This window comes from Papio anubis, chromosome 9, assembly GCF_008728515.1.
Source record: "Papio anubis isolate 15944 chromosome 9, Panubis1.0, whole genome shotgun sequence".
In the NCBI taxonomy this organism is placed as follows: Eukaryota; Metazoa; Chordata; class Mammalia; order Primates; family Cercopithecidae; genus Papio; species Papio anubis.
The window spans coordinates 90,647,978-90,668,252 of NC_044984.1; the positions used below are offsets into that span (position 1 = coordinate 90,647,978).

General features: G+C 49.4%; 1 protein-coding gene across 1 annotated transcript in view; it reads left to right on the forward strand.

The window, feature by feature from the left end:
• ELK3 (ETS transcription factor ELK3) overlaps nucleotides 1–20,275 on the forward strand; it is a 77,493-nt gene that overhangs the window by 39,310 nt on the left and 17,908 nt on the right. The window contains exon 3 of the mRNA XM_003906987.5: nucleotides 15,589–16,383. Within this exon, the coding sequence (XP_003907036.1) occupies nucleotides 15,589–16,383 (795 nt within the window). The remainder of the gene's footprint in view (nucleotides 1–15,588; nucleotides 16,384–20,275) is intronic.

Here is a 20,275-nt window from a genome sequence, read left to right on the forward strand (position 1 = left end):
AGGAGCTGGGATTACAGGCGCACCCCATCATTCCCAGCTAATTTTTGTATTTTTAATAGAGACAGATTTTCACCAGACTAGTCTCGAACTCCTGACCTCAGGTGATCTGCCTGCCTTGGCCTCCCAAAGCGCTGTGATTACAGGAATGAGCTACAGTGCCTAGCCTAGGGTTTTATACATCCACCTCCAGTTGACACGGGCCTCTTCTTTCACCTCCGCCTTTTCCTCAGCCATCCAACCATCCCTTTGAAAATACCTCCCTCCTCCTGAGGGGCTCAGCAGCTGGTCGGGGAGGCAGACATGAAACCGATTTTAGTAGAGAACCCTGTGTAAAATGCTGGCATAACCAATGCTGGGGCCTTCCTGGAGAGCAGGGAGGGAAGTAGAGGCAGAGGGAAGGCCTCCGGAGGTCAAGACACTTGATCTGGATCTTAAGGAACGAGAATGAGTTTACCTGGCTGAAAAAAGTTAGGAAGGGATAAACCAAGAAGGGAACAGTGTGAGCAGAGGCAGGGACGTATGGATGAGTTTGACCTTTCAAGCACAGCGTATCTTGGGAGTGAGGGCAAGATGTGGTTGGAAAAGGGAGTGGGGAATGGAGTGTGGAGTATAGCGTGCTAAAGAGTTGAAACTCTGTGGTGAGAGCCAATGAAGAGTTAAAAGCTGGCCGGGCATGGTGGCTCATGCCTGTAATCCCAGCAGTTTGGGAGACTGAGGCGGGTGGATCATGAGGTCGGAGATCGAGACCATTCTGGCCAACATGGTGAAAACCCCGTCTCTACTAAAAATACAAAAATTAGCTGGGCGTGGTGGTGGGTGCCTGTAATCCCAGCTACTCAGGAGGCTGAGGCAGGAGAATCGCTTGAACCCGGGAGCGGAGGTTGCAGTGAGCCGAGATCGCACCACTGCTCTCCAGCCTGGACGACAGAGCGAGACTCCATCTCAAAAAAAAAAAAAATAAATAAAAATACATTAAAAAAGAGTTAAAAACAAGAGATGGGGGAGGGGGTGGGAAACGCTCATGCCTGTAATCCTAGTACTTTGGAAGGCTGAGATGAGAAGATCGCTTTAGCCCAGGAATTTTGAGACCAGCCTGAGCAATATAGTGAGGCCTTGTTTCTACAAAATAAAATAAAATAAAAAACAAAAACCGAATAATAATAATAGATGAGCAAAAATGACAAAAAATTAGCTGGGCGTGGTGGTGCACACCTGTAGTCCTACTCCCTGGGGAGGCTGAGGCAGGAGAATCACTTGAGCCCAGGAAGTAGAGGCTGCAGTGAGCTCTTATTGTACCACTGCACTCCAGCGTCGTCAACAGAGTGAAAGAGCAAAATTCTGTCTCTTAAAAAAAGCAAGAGAGTGCTATGATCAGATTTCCATTTTAGAAATAAAAATCTGTGTCTCCTCTTACTGTTCTTGGCATGGATTTTACACCCGACCATACAACCTTGATCTTTCTGGCCCGGTACCATTTCTCTCTGCTGGCCGAGTTGGCCCTATCACACCTTCAGCATGAGGATGGAGAGGGAAAAAGGATGGGCTCTGGTATTCCCATAAGGTGGGCAACTGTCTTCTGCTCACGAGAAGCTGAAGACACGGGCCCTCTCTGTTGTTGCAGAGGGAGACCTGGAAGCTTTCACAGCCCCTCATCCTCTCCCGTCCAGCAGACCTTTTGTCCTTGCTGGCGGTGAACATTCAACCCTGGGGGAGGCTGACAGCTCTGCTGGCTCCCTTCTCATCAAGAAATGAAAATGGTGATAGGATGAAACATCCTCCCGTCTCCACAGCAACCTCTTGGCTTAGCCTCACGATGTACTGAACAATCTTTACTTAATTGGAAGGGGTTTCGGGGAGAACAGTCAAGACAAAGTCATTGGCAACCTATTCCTGGAATTAGAATGCATCACCTTCTTAGCTTAATTGGATAATTCATTTTAAATTGGGTGTGCAATCACGACAAGAAAATGTTAGTATTAATAATACATATCTGAGCTCAGCTGCCTCTGCCAAGAAGCCTGGCCCTGGTGGAATTCTTTAATTCCCCAAAACAAATTTTGCAAAGATAAAATGATGTTGTCAAAGTGGAGAAAGAACAAACATCCAGCAGGCATTCATATCCCAGAACTTTCTAGAACACCTTTGTTGGTTGTGGAATGTTAGGGAAGACCTGGACTCGCTTTGGGGTGTTTTATGGATCGAGGGGTCCTCTGTGCCTGGCCCTGGGTGTGAGTGTTGAGGGCCTGGTGTGTTTTGTTGAGTGTCTTTCTTTCCTACCATAGCAGCTACTCAGATGGTTGGAAGCATAACAGATGGCAGCGGGGGTATTGCCTGGGGGCCCAGGGGATGACCAGGGCCTCTCTCGTGAGCTTGGGTCCTGGAAGCTGCTTAGAGACCTGTGGAGTGGCTGAACTGCCTCTCAGAGGTCTTCCAGTCTGGTCACATTGCCTTGGGAGATGGCAGCTGGTATCAGGGGGCCAGGCTGCTGGGAACGGGGGGCTGCCTGTTGCCTGAAGGTGCTGCCTGTCTTGCACGTGCTTCCAGGCCAACTTCCCTGTGGCACTCAGTGTTCCCCCAAAATAGGGCAGTTGCTAAGAAACAGGGATGAGCCAGAGGCCCGGGAGCGCCGACAACACTGTGTTGATGAGGATGCTTCTGCGCCAGGGGCTCAGCTGCCAAAGCTCCCGCGGCCTTGCCAGATCCACTTACGTCAGGCTGTTGCCCGAGCCCACACCGAGTCTGCCTTTGCCAGCATGAGTGTTCCTGCTTCTGGGATTTTAGCTGCAGGAAAATTTAGTGGTTGTGTAGACAAACTCACAAAAACTCCAACATTCACAGCATAGCACCCACCACCCGCCGTCCGCCCACGCCTCAGCTGCTCCTCTGCACGGCCTCTTCCCCACCCCTGCCTGTGCTCCTCCATGGCTCCTCTCAGTTCCCACCCCTAATTTGTAACATAAAAAAGGGATGCTTACGTGTGTGGAGCATTTGGTTTTAAGCCAGGCACTGTGCTAGATATTTTTACATGTATTAGCTTATTTTCCAATTCGTGATGCGCCGGTGCTGGTGGTCAATATTGAGCCCATTTTAGAGGTGGGGATGCTGAATCTCTAAGAGGTGTAAGTCACGGACTCAAGATGCAGCAGCAGGGCAGTGGCAGAGCTTTCACACTAAGAGTGTTGACCCCCAAGGCCCATGCCTGGGCTTCCGAAGCTGGAGGGCGACACAGCTGCAGAGCCTTGGGCCCAGACGTGAGTCCTGTGTGCCCGGTACTGCTGATGATTACCCCAAGGGCTGCCAGAGACAGGCCCCCGGTATTTTTAATTGAAATGACAGTGGAAAAACTGCTGGCAAGATATCTGAGTCAGCTGAAAATGTGAGTTCGAGTGGCCCCAGAACACCCCACGCTTCCAGAAGACGCTTCCTACGGAAAGTACTGGAGCGTGGTGCTCCTCTGTGTGTGCGCCTCCCAGCTGCCGGTGGCCTCCAGGAAGGACTCCAAGCTCCCTTCACCATCCCGCCCCATCCCAGCTGCCTTCCCTGTACCCCCACAGCGGCCCCCAACCCCAGCATCTTCTTAGGCCCCCTTCTTCCCCTTGCCCTTCCTGCCTGGCTCACTCCTGGCCACCCTTCAGACTCCTCTCTGTGCCTCCTCCAGCTGGTGCCTCACTTGATGATGGCCGTGTCTGTTCCACAGCCCCTCCCAGAGGGACCTGGTTTCTCCTGCTGTCATTGCATCTCCCTTACGGGGCCGCATGCTGGGTTTTCTTACCATTTCTTGCATCCTGCAGTGCCGAGGGCATGGCAGCGCCAATCAAGTGTAGTAGGAGTGAGTAAGAAACAAGCATCCTTCTCCGTGGCACAGAAGGGAGTCTGTCACCTTGGAAAGTCACCCAAGAGAGGATCCAAGAAAGCATCTTGCCCTACCTACCCCTCCTTTAGCAAGTGAGGACCCTCGAGGGGAGGGGAGTTTCCAAGTCAGTTGGTGACAAAGCCAGGATGAGAAGACTCTCCCAGACCACCTGTGGCTCATGACACACACTGCCCCGCCATGCCATCTGCCAGCGCTGGAGGTGGCCGCTTAACACAGGAAAGTCAAGGGCAGTGTTAGCAGCTCCCCGACCCAGCTGGGGAAAGGGAAAGACTTGCATTGGGGAGCAGTTTTATTTATTTTTATTTATTTATTATTATTATTTTTAGATGGAGTCTCGCTCTGTCACCCAGGCTGGAGTGCAGTGGTGAGATCTTGGTTCGCGGCAACCTCCACCTCCTGGGTTCAAGCGATTCTCCTGCCTCAGCCTCCTGAGTAGCTGAGACTATAGGTGCGTCCCCATGCCCAGCTAATGTTTGTATTTTTAGTAGAGGCGGGGTTTCACCATGTTCTCCAGGCTCAAACTCCTGACCTCAGTTGATCCACCTGCCTTGGCCTCCCAAAGTGCTGGGATTACAGGCATGAGCCACCACCCCGGCCTGAGCAGTTTTATGTTCTATGTTATTAACACTTCAAAGGCCTTCAAATAAAAGTACCCTTGAGTGTTTAAGGAGAGCCAGGAGGGAGACAGGACTCCAGGTCCGGCCAGCAGCAGCACCCAGCCAAGAAGGCAGGGAGAAAAATGCTGTGAACGTCCAGTCGAAGCCGCCCGAGCTGGGGTGTCCTGCCAGGCCGGCAAGCCGACATTTCTCACTAGCACCCTCAGGCTGCCACGGGTACTCAGGCAGCGGGGATGAGGAGCGCCTCCACTTTAGGCTGGCAGAATTTGGTGAGATAGTTCACGCTGCAGCTTCTCAGTGCCAGAAGGCAAAGACACCTCAACCCAAACCACAAGAGAACCTCCCCGGGAGCCGGCAGAGTCGGCCTGTTCAGAGACAGAGTTCCAGCCTTTGTTGGCAGCACGTCATTCTTGGAAGTTTGGAATGGGTGTGAGTGGGTGTGTACGTGTGTGTGTGTGCACACGCTCCAAAGTTCAGCCTTGCACAAGGGACAGCCCAGGCTCCACCTAACCTGGTGCCTGTACCATCACAGCGGGAAGCGCCGCTTGTACCCCAGGGGCGGCCCCAGCGTGTGCCTCCCCTGCCTCGCCCAACAGAGACGATTTTAAGAAAGGGGTGTATTAGTTTCCCAGGGCTGCCGTAACAAATGACCCCAAACTTGGTGGCTCAAAACAATAGAAATGTATTCTCCGAAGGTTTTGGAAGCCAGAAGTGTGAAATCCAGGTGTCTGCAGGGCCCCGCTCCTCTAGGGAAGAATCCCCGCTTCCTCTTCCGGCTTCTCGTGGGCTCCAGCCACCCTCGTTGTTCCTTGGCTTGGAGCTGCCTCACTCCAGTCTCTGCCTTCGCGTCCCATGGCCTTCTTCCCTGTGTGTGTCTTTCTGTGTCTTCATGAGGACACAAGCCATTGACTTCAGTGCCTACTCTATCCAGGATGATTTCATGTCGACATTTTTAACCAATTGTATCTGTAAGGACCCTGTTTCCAAACAAGATCACATTCTAAGGTCCTGGGTGGACATGAACGTGGCAGGGCCATTAAACTCACTGCAGCGGTGAGTGGTGGGGGGAAGAGTGCCCTAGTGAGAAGCAGCTCAGGTAGATGGATCAGAGGAGCCCTTTCGTAAGATAGTCTTTAATAGCTGGGTGTGGCGGCTCAACGCTTGTCATCCCTGTACTTTGGGAGGTTGAGTTGAGAGGATCACTTGAATCCGTGAGTTCAAGATCATAAGATGCTCTTTGGTGGGGGTGGCGGTGAGGTGAGCCCGCCCCCCCAGACATTTGTAGCAGAGTCTCTTGTGGTCAGCTGACTGCTCACTGTCCCCTCTGTCAGAGGCAGAGACAGAGCAGAGGCAGGGGATGTCACACCCCATCCAGGCCACTGTGGGGCACTTCAAGGACAGAAGCCAGCTTCCCTCCTTCTCCTTCCTCAGAGCCTGGCACAGGGCCACCCATAGGAGAGTATGTATTCAGTGTTCATTGAAAGCCGGGTGTGGTGGCTTGAACCTATAGTCCCAGCTACTTGGGAGGCTGAGGCTGGAGGACTGCTGGAGCCCGGGAGCTCCCGGCTGCAGTGTGTAGCCATCGTGCCTGTGAATAGCCACTGCACTCCAGCCTGGGCAGTGCCAGCAAGACCCCATCTCTCAAAAACAAAAACAATGTTTGCTGAAAGAATGTCTGCTTGTCGGAGAGATACAGTGACTACTTGTTCTAACTTTGGAGAAAGGACACTTCGGGTTTCATTTCAGGAAAGAGTGAGTCAGACTGTGGTCTGGATGGGAACCCAAAAACAGGAGTTGAAGAATATGTGTTGGCCAGGAAGCCGCGGCCTGGAGACACTCCTCTGCTACTTGTGGTTGGTGTCAACTCAGCTGGGAGCCTCGGGTCTCAGTCTCTGAAGTGGATATCAAAGCGTTGTGAGGCTAACATGAGATTGTGTGTGAGCCTTCTGTAAACTGTAAAGTGAGGTGCCCACCCAAGCAATTTTCTAGAAGGCAGAATAAAATGAAAAGTGTGATATAATGAGCAGTATGTACAATTAGATTATTGCACGCTAAGCAAGATTCACTGGGTGAGGGGTCATGTTTTAAGGATTTGTATGAGTGAGGCACTGACTACATTGAGTCTTTAGAAAAAATTAGCCTATGGGGTATTTTTATTCCCATTTTAGGGGTGAGCAAACTGAGCCCTGTGTAGATATTCAGTAACTTTCCCAAGGTCATAGTAAACAGAGAGGCTGGAATTCAAACCCAGATCTGTTTACCCCAGCATTTGTTCCATATAACATCTGACGTGTTAAGGCTCCTGGACTGTGCCCTCGTGTGAGCTACTGCTGGGCACAGGCCTGGGGACAGCCAGGGGAGCTTGGCAGTGGGTGCCATCACCGGGCTGTATATGGTGGACGTGAGTTTCCTGTTGTTTTCCTGTCACCCTCATCCCTTGGATGGCATGCCACTTGGAGGCTGGCTGCTCATGTCCAGTCTGCTGCACTGGGACTGCCGGGGCCCTTCAAAGCAGGCACCTTCTCTACCCTGTGGATTGGCAGAGGCAGTTCTATTTCTAGGTAATGAACAGACCTTACGGAAGATCGGTCTCTTCCGCCCGAAGAGCTAGAAATAACTGTTCTTAAGCAAGGCCCATGCTTTCTCAGCACAGAGCTGGTTTTCCCAGGCACTCTGCAGTTAACCCCACTATTACTCTGGAATGCAGAGACCCCTAGGCCCTGATGGATTTACTGTAGCAGCAGCCTCTGCTTCCACATGCAGCTGCTCTGGAAGAGGGTGTGGTGGTGGAACAGAAGCGGCTTAGGTCTTGGCACTAGGTACAATTGGGTTCAAACTTAGGCTCCACCAGTTACAAGCTGTGTGACCTTGGGCTAGTCAGCTTTTTAGTTCCTGTTTCTTTCTCTTAAAAAGTCTTAATTTAACAAGTAATACATACCAAGTATACATTTTTTAATGTGAAAATACACATAAGCAAAAAGAAACATGAAAAATCACTGTGAAATTTTAGTATACATCTTTCAAGATGAATTTTTCTACCTCCTTTTATTTACACATATACGCATATATACAGTAGAAAACATAAATATATGTGCAATAGAAAATTATTAAAATAATGGAATTATTCATACTGGGGTTTTTTTTTTTTTTTCCTAATGTATATTTAAAGGTATGGGGAAGTGTTAGCAATGTCGTGTCCCTGAAATAGCTACCTGGTATTCCGTTGTATGGCTCTCCCAATATTTAACCTACCCCCAGGTGGTGGACAGTTGGATCTAACCTCGCTGTCCAGGGGGACCTTGGCTTCACCATCTCTGCAATGGGGTAACAGGGCCCATCCTGCAAGGCAGCTGTGTGTGCTCAGCATGCGGCTGGCCCTCATAAGTGCTGGCTTCTTTCCTTGTCCTTTGTCTGCTCTGGTTCCTTTCACGTAGGGTATCTACCAAAATAAGATGAGTGTGCCCCAAATAAATGCATTGTCTCGTGTGTCTGCTCAGCACCTGAACTGGTTCCTTCCTCGGGTCTTGCTGACAGGTGCTCAGGGCCAGCAGCTTCCCGTTGGCCTCTCCCAGGAACCCTGAGCAGAGGCCTGAGCCCAAGCAGACACTGCAAGGCTGCACTTCTCCCTCCCAGTCTGGGCAGCATGATTTCTGCTCTGAAAAGCCGCGGGGAGCAATTGAGATGAGCTGGGTGCCTGGTTAGTGTCTGCACCACCTTTCAGGGCCTGACGTGTGGCGTCTTGCCTGTAGGCTGTGGCCCGCATCTAAGCAGAGCACTTGGATCCAGCAGTTATTCACATCTGTGGCTCCCAGCGTCCCCCTCCTATAACCTCCCCCCAACCCCCAAATTAATTGGATTGTGTAAGGTTTTCGTCACAGTGGATGTCAAGTGCTGGCTGTGCTAGGCACAATATAATATAAGCCTTGTATCTATTTCTTGTCTGAACCCAACTAAATAAAAACATCATGTTTCCCTGCTCAGTTGAGATACGTAAACCAGATGTAATTCTGCCTGCTGTGCGACTGATCAGGTTACCCAGAACTTTGGACAAAGCTAGCAGAATATGCACAGCCTTCTATGAGGGTAAATTTTATCTATTAAATTGTCATTAGGGCTGACACAGGGTGATATTTATGTTTTGTTCTGTTTTTGCTTAAATGGAAGTATAAAAATGCTAATACTGATAGCTAGTATATGTTATAGGGCTTCTCATGCGTGGATGCATCAGCCATTCTGATAGAAGCTGTATGTGGATGGCTCATTCAGTCCCATGAGGCAGATGGATCAGTCCCCATTTTGTAGATGAGAACTGAGTCATTGAACTCAGGCAGTGACTCTGGAGCCCCTCCTTTTAATCCCTGCAGCAGCCCTTGTGATAGGGTCAAGTGGGTGTTTACTGGAAATGTCCCCTGCTCTGTCCCCCTTACCCAGTGCAGGGGTTAAGAAAGGCCTGTTTGTTAGGAAAAGTCTTCAGCACAAGCAATCCTGCTGGCTTAGTGAGCTGCTGATGGTTCTCAGTTTTGAGAGCCAGGTAGGAGAGTTGCAGAATCAGAGGGCAGGAGCCCTGTGTTTCCAGGGTGCCCTGGAATGGCAGAGGATCCAGGGGCCAGACCACAGCAATGAGGAACTCGCCACGGGCCTGGCTCCTCGCGGGGAGGAAAATGGAAGATCAGATAACAAGACTAAGCACGTGAACTCCAGATGCATAACCTTAGATCAAAATTGGGGTGCCGGACCAGGGTGGGTGGACAGACACATGCAGCAAATATTTGCCACGTAAATGGATGGGTGAAATTACGGCTCATTAAGCTCTCATGGGAGGTGTGAGGTTGTATGTGGCGTGTGGAATCTGCACGTGACTTCTAGTATCTGCCTGGGAGTGTTCGGTTTAAGAATGCCAGCAAAGAAGCACGGGCAGGTATATGTAAGGGATACACCCACAGGGAGCTTTAACCAGCCTGGGAATTAGCCGTGGAAAATTGTGTCTTTCATGCCTGCGGCTTTATGCCTGGGTCGGTTCTCCTTATAGTTGGTAGTTCATTCAGCAAACATTTAGTTAACTTACTTAAACATAATCCTAATCACATCGTCATTAAGAAGGTAAGTCTAATCCCATATGCATCTTTTCATTACCTAGCACTGCATATGCTTTTTGTAAATTACAAAACTTACCGAACTATTTCTCATCTATCTACTATTTGGGATTATTTACACAGACTCCTTCCTATTCAAAGGGCAGAGTGGAGTGTGTGTGTGTGTGTGTACATATTTAAACACGCTGTGGACAGCCATACCTGTTCTTATAGGTATGCCTGTAACCTGTCAGGGTAACAGCCCTGAAATGGAAATGGAAATATGACCTGCTCTCTTGGCATTTTCTATGCAGTTAAAGTGACATAATTGAGGTATCTTGTCATGGGCCCCTCTCATGGGATGCCTTGGTCCGCAGAGGTGGCTGGTAAGTTGAGAAGGGTTCTTTTGCCCAGGTCTGCCCAGAATCCTGTCCCAAATGGATGACTTGCCCTTTCGGCTACTGCATTCTCAATATGGCAACTTGGACGGGGTGACAGTGGGATTAATTTTGGTGTCCGGTCCTCCTCTTTTGCCTGGAACTGCCACTGGGGTCTGTTTTAAGGGGATGTTGCTTTTTCCTCTCACTAAAATTGGTCCCATCCTTGCTGCCCGTAACCTCACATGGAATGCCTGCTGGGCGAAGAGGCAGCCCTTTTGCAAATACATATTTAAAGGGAAAGTACAAAGAGGCTGGTCCCACCCGTGTAAGAGGGAAGCAGATGTGTGTAACACTCTATAACCACCCCGGAGACGCACTCAGCTCCACCCGACACAGACCGGCATCACTCAGGTTACCAGGCAACTGTGAGCAACAAATACTTGTGAGTCTGGGATTGAAGGGGGTGGAAACCAGACTTTTTCTAAATATCCTCATCACTTACCATAATAAGAGCCCTTCCCCAAGTGTGCTGGTGTCCCGGGCTGCCTAAATTGGCCTGAATCTTGTGTCACCCTTCATAGGAGCCAAGAGCTCAGGAGTCAGATTGCCTGGGTGCCATCTGTTCTCTCCAGGTACAAGCTTCCAACAGTGTATAATTTGTACTTCCCAAGCCTCAGCTTGCTCATCTCCAAAATGGGGATAATAATCATTCCGGTCTCTGAGAGGATTGAGTGAGTTGATGGTTGTCAGGTTCTTAGACGATAGCCTGACAAATAATACGTGCTCAGCAAATACTAGCTTGTATTATTCCTGACACTGAGTCTTCTCAGCAAACTGTCTTGGAAGGAAGCTTCCCTCGGGAAGCCACAGAGAGATCTTCAAACATACATGGCGCTGCTCCTGGGGGCAGCCCTGGAAGATAAGGAAGAAGGGGCTGTCAGTGCAGCTGCAGGGACACAAGTCCTCTGAGGCCAGCTTCTTTCTAATCCTCCAGTTGCGGGCACCGCTGTAGGGGGCTTTCCTTACCAGCTCCCTTCGTCTAGCAGATGTCCGTGGTGCTGAGTCACTGGGCTGCACTGCTCTGACCCACTTACTGTACCCGACCCTGCCCTCTTCTCTCCCAGTTCCACTCTCAGCCTTCAACCTGGTAGGTTTCCAGGTAGCCAGATCGAATCCATCTTTCCCATTGGTCTCTAGAGAAGCATGACCTGCCTCGGTTCTTTCCAATGGCTGTCTCTTCCTCCTTTTGGCCAGCTAGTAAATTGTCTCCATCCCCATCACTGCGTAACCTTTCCCCAGAAAACTCGTGGTGTCCTCTCTGCTTCCCCTGCAGAGGCAGCAGCTACCGAAGGGCCCGTCCCAGCATCTCCCTTTTTGTATTTCGAGTAGGGGCTAGCATATTATGACAGTCACTTCTAGCAATAGAAAGTTCCCACTGCCTTCCACTTAAACATGTAAAATACTTAAGATTCTGTATGTTCTTTTCTTTGACAACCAGCTATAATTCACATACCACACAGTTCACCCATTTACCGTGTAGAGTTCAGTGGCTCTGAGTAGAGACTTCTGCACCCATCACCATGACCCACTTAGAACATCTCCATTACCTCCTTCCTTCCATCCCTCTCAGCCCTAGGTAACCATACTCTACTCTGTTTTTTTGTATAGATTTCATGATTCTGGACATTTCATATAAATAGAATCATATATGACCTTTATCATGTAATATCTGGCTGCTTTCACTTTGCAGTGAATCATAGAATACAGTATTCTATTCTGTGGCTCATGCCTGTAATCCCAGCACTTTGGGAGGCTCAGGCAGGCAGATCACCTGAGGTCAGGAGTTCAAGACCAGCCTGGCCAACATGGTGAAACCCCGTCTCTACAAAAATACAAAAATTAGGCAAGGTGCGGTGGCTCACACCCGTAATCCCAGCACTTTGGGAGGCCAAGGCAGGCAGATCATGAGGTCAGGAGATCGAGACCATCCTGATTAACACAGTGAAACCCCATCTTTACTAAAAATACAAAAAAAAAAAAAAAGTAGCCAGGCATGGTGGCGGACACCTGTAGTCCCACCTACTTGGGAGGCTGAGGCAGGAGAATGGCGTGAATCAGGGAGGCAGAACTTGCAGTGAACTGCGCCACTGCACTCCAGCCTGAGCAACAGAGCGAGACTCCCTCTCAAAAAAAAAAGAGCTGGGCGTGATGGTGGGTGCCTGTAATCCCAGCTACTCGGGAGGCTGGGGTAGAAGAATCGCTTGAACCCAGGAGGCAGAGGTTGTAGTGAGCCGAGATCGCGCCACTGCATTCCAGCCTGGGCGACTGAGCAAGACTCTGTCTGAAGAAGAAGGAAAAAAAAATTCTGTGATTCTATTTAATGAAATTGAGGCCCATTATGTTATGTTTGTTCCTTACTATTCCATAGTCTAGTATTCATTATTCCTCAAATAATGAATTCTAGGCCTTGGAGCAGAGCTTCATTCTTTAGTGCAGCTCGATAATATTCCATTGTAAGGACACCCCACATTTCATTTATCCTTTTGCTGGTTGGTCGACAGGAGGGTTGTTCTTCATGTTCTTTTTAACACAGCAAGGCCGTGTGATCTGTCTGAGGTTGCCTTTCCGTTCCCAACCATTTTTTGAGCAAATGTCAAAAATTTTGACATTTTTTGTCATTTTTATTACAGCCCTTGGTTATTTCTTGAGGTGCTCATGAATGTAATCCCAACTTAGACATGATGTTCCAAACCTACAAGAAAGTTAGAAGTGTTTTTTTTTTTTTTTTGGAAAAAAAGAATTAGTTTTTAAGACTTGTTAGAATAACTGAGTCAGATCATTTTTCTTCTGTGTTTTTATTTTGGCTCTAAATAAAACGTTTATAGAAGTTTGTCTCTTCTTTTGTGTAATTATTTAGGCTGTAAAAACTTCACTCAGTTTAGATGAGTGTTCAAACTCACTGAGGGAAAAAAATGAAAGTTTTTTTCCCCAGAGAGGAAAATATGATGAGCTAAAACTAAAAATACCTTAGAATTTTAGCAAAGGAAGCATTAACACACCAGAGGTCAGCACACTTTCTTTTCAATGGGAACTGACCCTGGGTCAGGTGGGTCCAATGACACCCTTATTTAATTTATTTCCTGCTGGGAGCTGATTTTCCCAGGCATGTTCTGACCCAGGGCACTTGGCAGAGATGCTGCTAACAAAGCCCAGGTGGAAAACATCTGAGTTTCCCAAATTTCTCTGAAGGTTTTTAAGGGCTGTTCAGCTTCGAGGAGCAGTGAGTGTGAGGTCGCTGGCGTCAGTGGGACTCTGCGGGTTAAGTTGCAGGTGGGAGCTCCAGGATGCAGCCAGGGTGGCCGCGGCCTTGACTCTGAGGTGCCCACGGCATCGGCCTGCATGCCGGTGCTCAGTGAGGTCTCTCCACGACTCCATGCACGGGATCTCCTGTGCTGAATGGGGCCCTTAAATGTGCCCTTTGCTTCCATCATTTAAGGGGGAAAAAGGCAAATCAGAATGTCATGATGTAAAGGATGGCAGGCAAACACGTGTATTTAGAACCACACTATGATTTCAAAAGGGACATCAACATTCATTGAATTTCATGTCTGTCGGGGGTTGATTCTCTCCCCCTAAATTTGTGTGGGAATGTGAAAAAGCTTAGGCTTTAGAATCTGTCCATCTTGGTGGTTCTTGGGCAAATGACTCCCCATCTCTGGGATCTTGTTTGTTTCAGAAGGATGACACCCTCCACCTCCATCAGGGCTAATGTGGGGATCTAATGAGGTGGCTGACATACAACCCCTGGTACAGAAGACAGGCACTCAATCAGAGCTGCTTCTAAAGCTCTTCTCCTCGAAATGATCTTTCCTTACTCATACCCAGGTTTTAGGTGGAAGAGTTTCTAAGGAAACAGAGTCCTTTTCCCATAGGATGGTGCTGGGTTTTTGTGCTTGAGAGAGACCATCTTTGTCTCTCTCAGCTCCTCAGACCCCAAGATTCATCCATAGGGCAAGGCACACAGCAAGCATTTGGTAGGTAAATATAGAACCCAGTGGGTTCGGCAGGGAATTAAGGTATCCATTTAATAAACCTCAAGAACAGCACAGCCTTTAATATAAAGTCCCTTCTCCCAAAGGGCTGCAAAAACTTTTGCAATGATTATTGCTTTTCATTTATATCCTAATGTTTGAGGGCTGGAACCATAAACTGAAGAACCAGAAGTAGACGCTAGCAACTGAAAATATTGTCTATGAATGTCACAGATATCCAAAGTAGACAATTCGTTTTTCTTCCAGTGGCTGGCTTCCTTCCTTCCTTCCTTTCTTCCTTCCTTCCTTCCTCTCTTTCTTCTCTCTCTCTCTCTCTCTCTCTTTCTTTCTTTCTTTCTTTGTTGAGACAGAGTTTCACTCTTGTTGCCCAAGTTGGAGTACACGGGCACAATCTCGGCTCACTGCAACCTCCGCCTCCCATGTTCAAGTGATTCTCCTGCCTCAGCCTTCCCAAGTAGCTGGGATTACAGGCATGCGTCACCACGCCTGGCTACTTTTTGTATGTTTAGTAGAGACAGGGTTTCTCCATGTTGGTCAGGCCGGTCTCGAACTCCTGACCTCAGGTGATCTGCCTGCCTTGGCCTCCCAAAGTGCTGGGATTTCAGGCATGAGTCACCACACCCGGCCTCCTCCAGTAGCTTTCTTGGCAAAAAAATAAAAAGGAAAAAAATGGCCAAGTGAGTTAAGAAAACCTTGTAGTGTTTGATGATGATAACTTGGATTTTATCATGCTTTCCAGCTTACAGAATGCTTTCTCATTATTATTTCATTGAATTCTTCTGACTCCCAGAGGTAGGTAAGACAATACTGTGTTATGGTTAAGGACATGCTGCCTCTACCACTTCACTTCCTACCAGGTGGCTGTGTGAGTTACGGAAGCACTCTAAGCTTATTTTCCTAATTTTTAAAATAGGAATCACAGCACCTTCCTTTTAGGATTGCTGTTCAGATTGTATGAGATAAGGTATGAAAAATCCCATCCACATAATAAGGGCTTCATAAATGGCAACTGTTACTATGTTATTACATAGAATAATCCTCACTCGGCCAAGGTTGGGGGATTGCTTGAGTCCAGGAGTTTGAGACCACCCTGAGCAACAAAGTGAGATGCTGTCTCTACAAAAAATACAAATATAAAAATTAGTGGGGCATAGTGGCATGCACCTGTAGTCTCAGCCACTCAGGAGGTGGAGGCGGGAGGATCGCTTGAGTCTAGGAGGTCGAGGCTGCAGTGAGCCATGTTCGCGCCACTGTACTCGAGCCTGGGTGACAGAATGAGATCCTGTCTAAGAAATCATCATCATCATCATCATCATCATCATCATCATCATCATCATCATCTTCCTTACGTTACAGACGAGGAAACTCAAAGGGGCACTTAATTTGCCAAAGATCACAACCCTAGTAATGGCAGAACTGGAATGCACCTCTAATTCTACTTCCAACTTTATTCCTCCTTCCACTTCTCCTTAGCCAAGAATGTAAATCAGGAACATTTTGGTGCTTCTGCCAGTGACATTTACCATTATCATGAGCTCTTACATGGTTTCTTGGGTGCGCTCAGATTTTCAGTGTCTACTTTTGTATTTGCAGAACATCATCAAGAAGGTGATCGGGCAGAAGTTTGTGTACAAGTTTGTCTCTTTCCCGGAGATCCTGAAGATGGATCCTCACGCGGTGGAGATCAGCCGGGAGAGCCTTCTGTTGCAGGACAGCGACTGCAAGGCGTCTCCCGAGGGCCGTGAGCCCCACAAACATGGCCTGGCCGCCCTCAAAAGCACGAGCCGCAACGAATACATCCACTCAGGCCTGTACTCGTCCTTCACCATTAATTCCCTGCAGAACCCACCAGACGCCTTTAAGGCCATCAAGACGGAGAAGCTGGAGGAGCCGCCCGAAGACAGCCCCCCCGTGGAAGAAGTCAGGACTGTGATCAGGTTTGTGACCAATAAAACCGACAAACACGTCACCAGGCCGGTGGTGTCCCTGCCTTCCACGTCAGAGGCTGCGGCGGCGTCCGCCTTCCTGGCCTCATCCGTCTCGGCCAAGATCTCCTCTTTAATGTTGCCAAACGCTGCCAGTATTTCATCCGCCTCACCCTTCTCATCTCGGTCCCCGTCCCTGTCCCCCAACTCACCCCTCCCTTCTGAACACAGAAGCCTCTTCCTGGAGGCCGCCTGCCATGACTCCGATTCCCTGGAGCCCTTGAACCTGTCATCGGGCTCCAAGACCAAGTCTCCATCTCTTCCCCCAAAGGCCAAAAAACCCAAAGGCTTGGAAATCTCAGCGCCCCCGCTGGTGCTCTCCGGCACCGACATTGGCTCCATCGCCCTCAACAGCCCAGCCCTCCCCTCGGGATCCCTCACCCCAGCCTTCTTCACCGCACAGGTAAGAGTCATTCCTGTCATCCCGGCCACAGCCAGCCTCAGTGGCTTAGCAAAAAAGGAAGAGCAGCTAAAGAGACTTCCTTCTGTCCCTCAAAACGTAATCCTATGACTTGTACCAAGGTCACTGTGTAAATATGAAGGGAACCTGCTTTTCCATCCTCAGACCAAGGGATGCACACAAGACAGCGTTTGGTTTGTCGACTCTAGTGGGATGCTTGATTGGTTTCTTGCTTTTAGGGGCCTAAAGTGACCATAGGTGGAACACGCACACTGGCCGACAAAGCAGATCTCACCAGCGATTTCCTAGGGAAAGTTGAGCGGGCCAGTTTACGTTTCAGGAGGAGCTTGGGCTTTATGAAATTTTTATGGCAGAATCTTCTCTGGGGGCATTTAATAAGGAGCCACTTGTGTTCTGTTAACAAGAAAATAGATGTCAACTGATACCGCCATCGCATCTGTCCGTGTGGGGCTGTGGTCATAGCATAGGTAATAAGAAACAAAGGGGCCGCACCAAACAGCTGCTTCACTGAAAGCAGCACTACTCTGAGAAAGCCCCAGGCCACAGCACTGGGGAGAGGAAAGCAAGCTTGCAGAGCCAAAAAAGCCTTCGTTGTTATTAGTCCCAAGGAGAAAGCCCCCTTTTCCTTTAAATCAAATATTCAGATGCTCTTTCTTGTCCAGCTGACAATTGCAGCGCAAAGGCGTAGTAGGTGCTGGGAAACCATATTTCTCTTTCCCCTTGAAAACTGGATGCAATTTTAGTGGCAGAGGTTAAGAGTATTTGTTTTAGGCTCACAGACCTGGATTCAGTTCCTGGCTACCCTGCTTCCTAGGAGTGGGACTGTGGGCGGTTGCTCTCTGGGTCAGGTTCCACATGTGGAAAATGGGATCGTGGCCAGGCTTTGTGAGCTGGGGACACCCGGTAGCATTGTTAACCGCGGAGCTGCACCCGTCCCCTGCCTCTGTCATGTCATCATAGTTGTCCCTGTTGTCATCAGCAGCAGCCACGGCAGCATATGATGGGCTCCCCATGTGTGCCAGGCACTGCTCCAGACACTTTACATGCATTGCCTTGTTTTTCAATAGCAGCCCTGTCATGTGGATACAGGTTGAGCATCCTGTTTCCAAAATGCTTGTGACCAGAAGCGTTTCAGAGTTCAGATCTTTTCGGATTTGGAATATTTGCATGATACTTGCCAGTTGAGTATCCCACATCTGAAAATCTGAAATCCAAAATGCTGCAATGAGCATTTCCTTGGAGTGTCATGTCAGGACTCAGAAAGTTTCAGATTCTGGAGGATTTGGGATCTGGGGATTTTTGGATTTGGGATGCTCAACCTGTGCTGCTATTAGCATCCTGTTTCCCAGCTGAGGTAAACAAGGCACAGAGGTAAACTAGTTCGTCCAGGGTCGCTCAGCTCATAGGTGGTAGAGGTGGCTTTGGATCCAGTGTCTGCCTCCAGAATCCATGCTCTCAAATGAAATGCATTCCCGCTGTGAGAAGGCAGTGATACAGCCGTCCCTGGAGCACCTGAAAGCAGCTCTGGGCCACTTTCCTCTCCATGCTTTCGCTGGACTGCATTCTGCCCAGGGATTTCATGACAGCTCAAGCTGTGAGCTGGTGGTGACACGCGCCACCGCAGAGGGGAGGGCCAGCGGATCAGGAAATAGGTCAGAGTGAGCAAACGTGCTCTTAAATCAGGCATCTTCCAATTAAGCAAGGCTGTCGAGTGACCAAGGGCTGCTGAGCCAATGGCTCAGAAACAGCAGCTCTTGAGGTAGCTCAGGGGAGTAACTTGAGAGGCAGGGCCAGGGGTCGACGATCTGAGCATCTCCTCCCCCGGCCTCCTGTGTGTTTACAACTGTCAGGGTGAGAAGGGTCTGAAGCCACGCCAGGGCCAGCTCTGATTTAGGTGTCTGTGTTCCCTGGGAGCCTGGATCACCTTCTCAGAACAGAGTGAGGCAGATGCCAGCACTGTCTCAGAGGAAGTCAGCTCAGCAAGCCCTGTGGATAATGTGGATGGAGGGATGGCTCCCATTGGTGGGGCTGAGGGCGTGAGAGAAGGATCAAGGGTGGATGCCCAATGAATGGATGCAAAGGGCACGGCCAGGAGCCAGGAGTCACCAGCGTGGCCTGAAACCAGGTGGGAAGGCATAGGAAAGCCAGGATCTTTACGAGAGGACCTGTGCCTGAGGCAGTGAGGGTGCCTGGTCCTCAGCCAAGCTGTGAGGGTGGGGCCCTGATGGTTTAGTGCTAGGAAGCCCAGAAATAATCCTAAGGGGAGGGAGGCAAGGGACAGGGTCTGGACCCAGGGCAGGAGAGTAGAAGTAAAGGGACCTGGCTCAGAGAGGACCTTCAGGTCAAAGGAGTGGGAGGGGCACCAGGCAGTCCTCTAAACTGCGCAGAACTAAGGGGGTCACCAGCTACACTGGGAGATGGCAGAGCCTCGGGACTCAGACCCCACCTTGAGCCTCCCTCAGGTCCCAGAGTGTGGGCTCTGCTCCTGGCATGACCATGGGTAGCCAACAGGGAGGGAGAGAAGGGGCAATGAGGGAGACACCAGAGGGGCCTGGGCGGGAGTCAGGGGTGTGGTACTTATTCAGAGCTGAGTTCTTGCAGCGGGTTTCACCCAGGTGGTCTCCCTGAGATCAGATAGGATGTCTTGAAGCTGGGGGTGGTTTAGGTTTAGGGTATGTGTCAGTATCAGATTTGGATTCTCAGATTCCCTCTCCTGGGAGCTGCTTCAGGGGGTGCTCCAGAACCTCACCCACCAGCACCAGCCCAGTAGTTCACCTTCCAAGTGACAGCCAGAAACAGCATGACTGTCAACAGCCAGGCGTCCTGCAGAATTCCTTTCGGCCTCGGGAGTGAAGGACAACTGTGGGGTTCAGGGTGTTCCACAGGCAGTGGCAAGGCTTCAGTGGTTTTCCTCCTACCTGAGCACTCTGTCCCAGAAACTCTCCTTTTCTCTGTGTGTGTGTTGGGGGTGTGCTGTGTGCAGTGTGATGCTGTGTGCACATAAACATTTGGTAATCTGTGGGCTGTATGTAAGCTTTGCTGAGCGGTGGGCTTTGGAAGAGATGAAAGCTGTGTGTGCTGTAATAACTCGATACCCCGAAAGTACAATTCCCAAGGTTGGTTATTTCCAGCTAGAAACATGGCGGGAAGAAGGGGAGAAGTAAGGGAGCCTTGGCGTGGCCTGTGTCACGTGGTAACCATTCCCTCGGGGACCTTACTACACCTCATACAGGCATACCTCATTTTACTGTACTTTGCTTTATTGCGTTTCACAGATAATTGGTGTTTTTACAAATCGAAGGTTTGTGGCAACCCGGCGCCGAGCAAGTCTTATCAGCGCCAGGCTATTCTTCCAACAGCGCACGCTCGCTCCATGTTTCAATGTCACATTTTGGTAATTCTCACAACATTTCCAACTTTTTCCTTACTATTATGTCTGTTCTAGTGCTCTGAGATCAGTGAGCTATGATACTACTATTGTAATTCTTTTGGGGCACCATGAACCACACCCGGATAAGACAGCAGACTTGATCAGTGTTGTGCGTGTCCCAACTGCTCTCCTGTGTCTCCTTCTCCTCGGGTCTCCCTATTCCCTGAAACACAACAATTTTGAAATTAGGCCAATTGATAACCCTATAGTGGCCTATAAAGTATTTAAGAGAAAGCAAGAGCTGCTCGTCTCTCATTTTAAATCCAGAACTAGAATGATGATGGCGAAGGCATGTCCAAAACTGAGACAGGCCGAAAGCTAGGGCTCTTATGCCAGTTAAATATGTAAATGTAAAGGAAGAGTTCTTGAAGGAAATGAAATTGCTACGTCAGTGAAAACATGAATGATAAGAAAGTGGAACATCCTGATTGTTGATACGGAGAA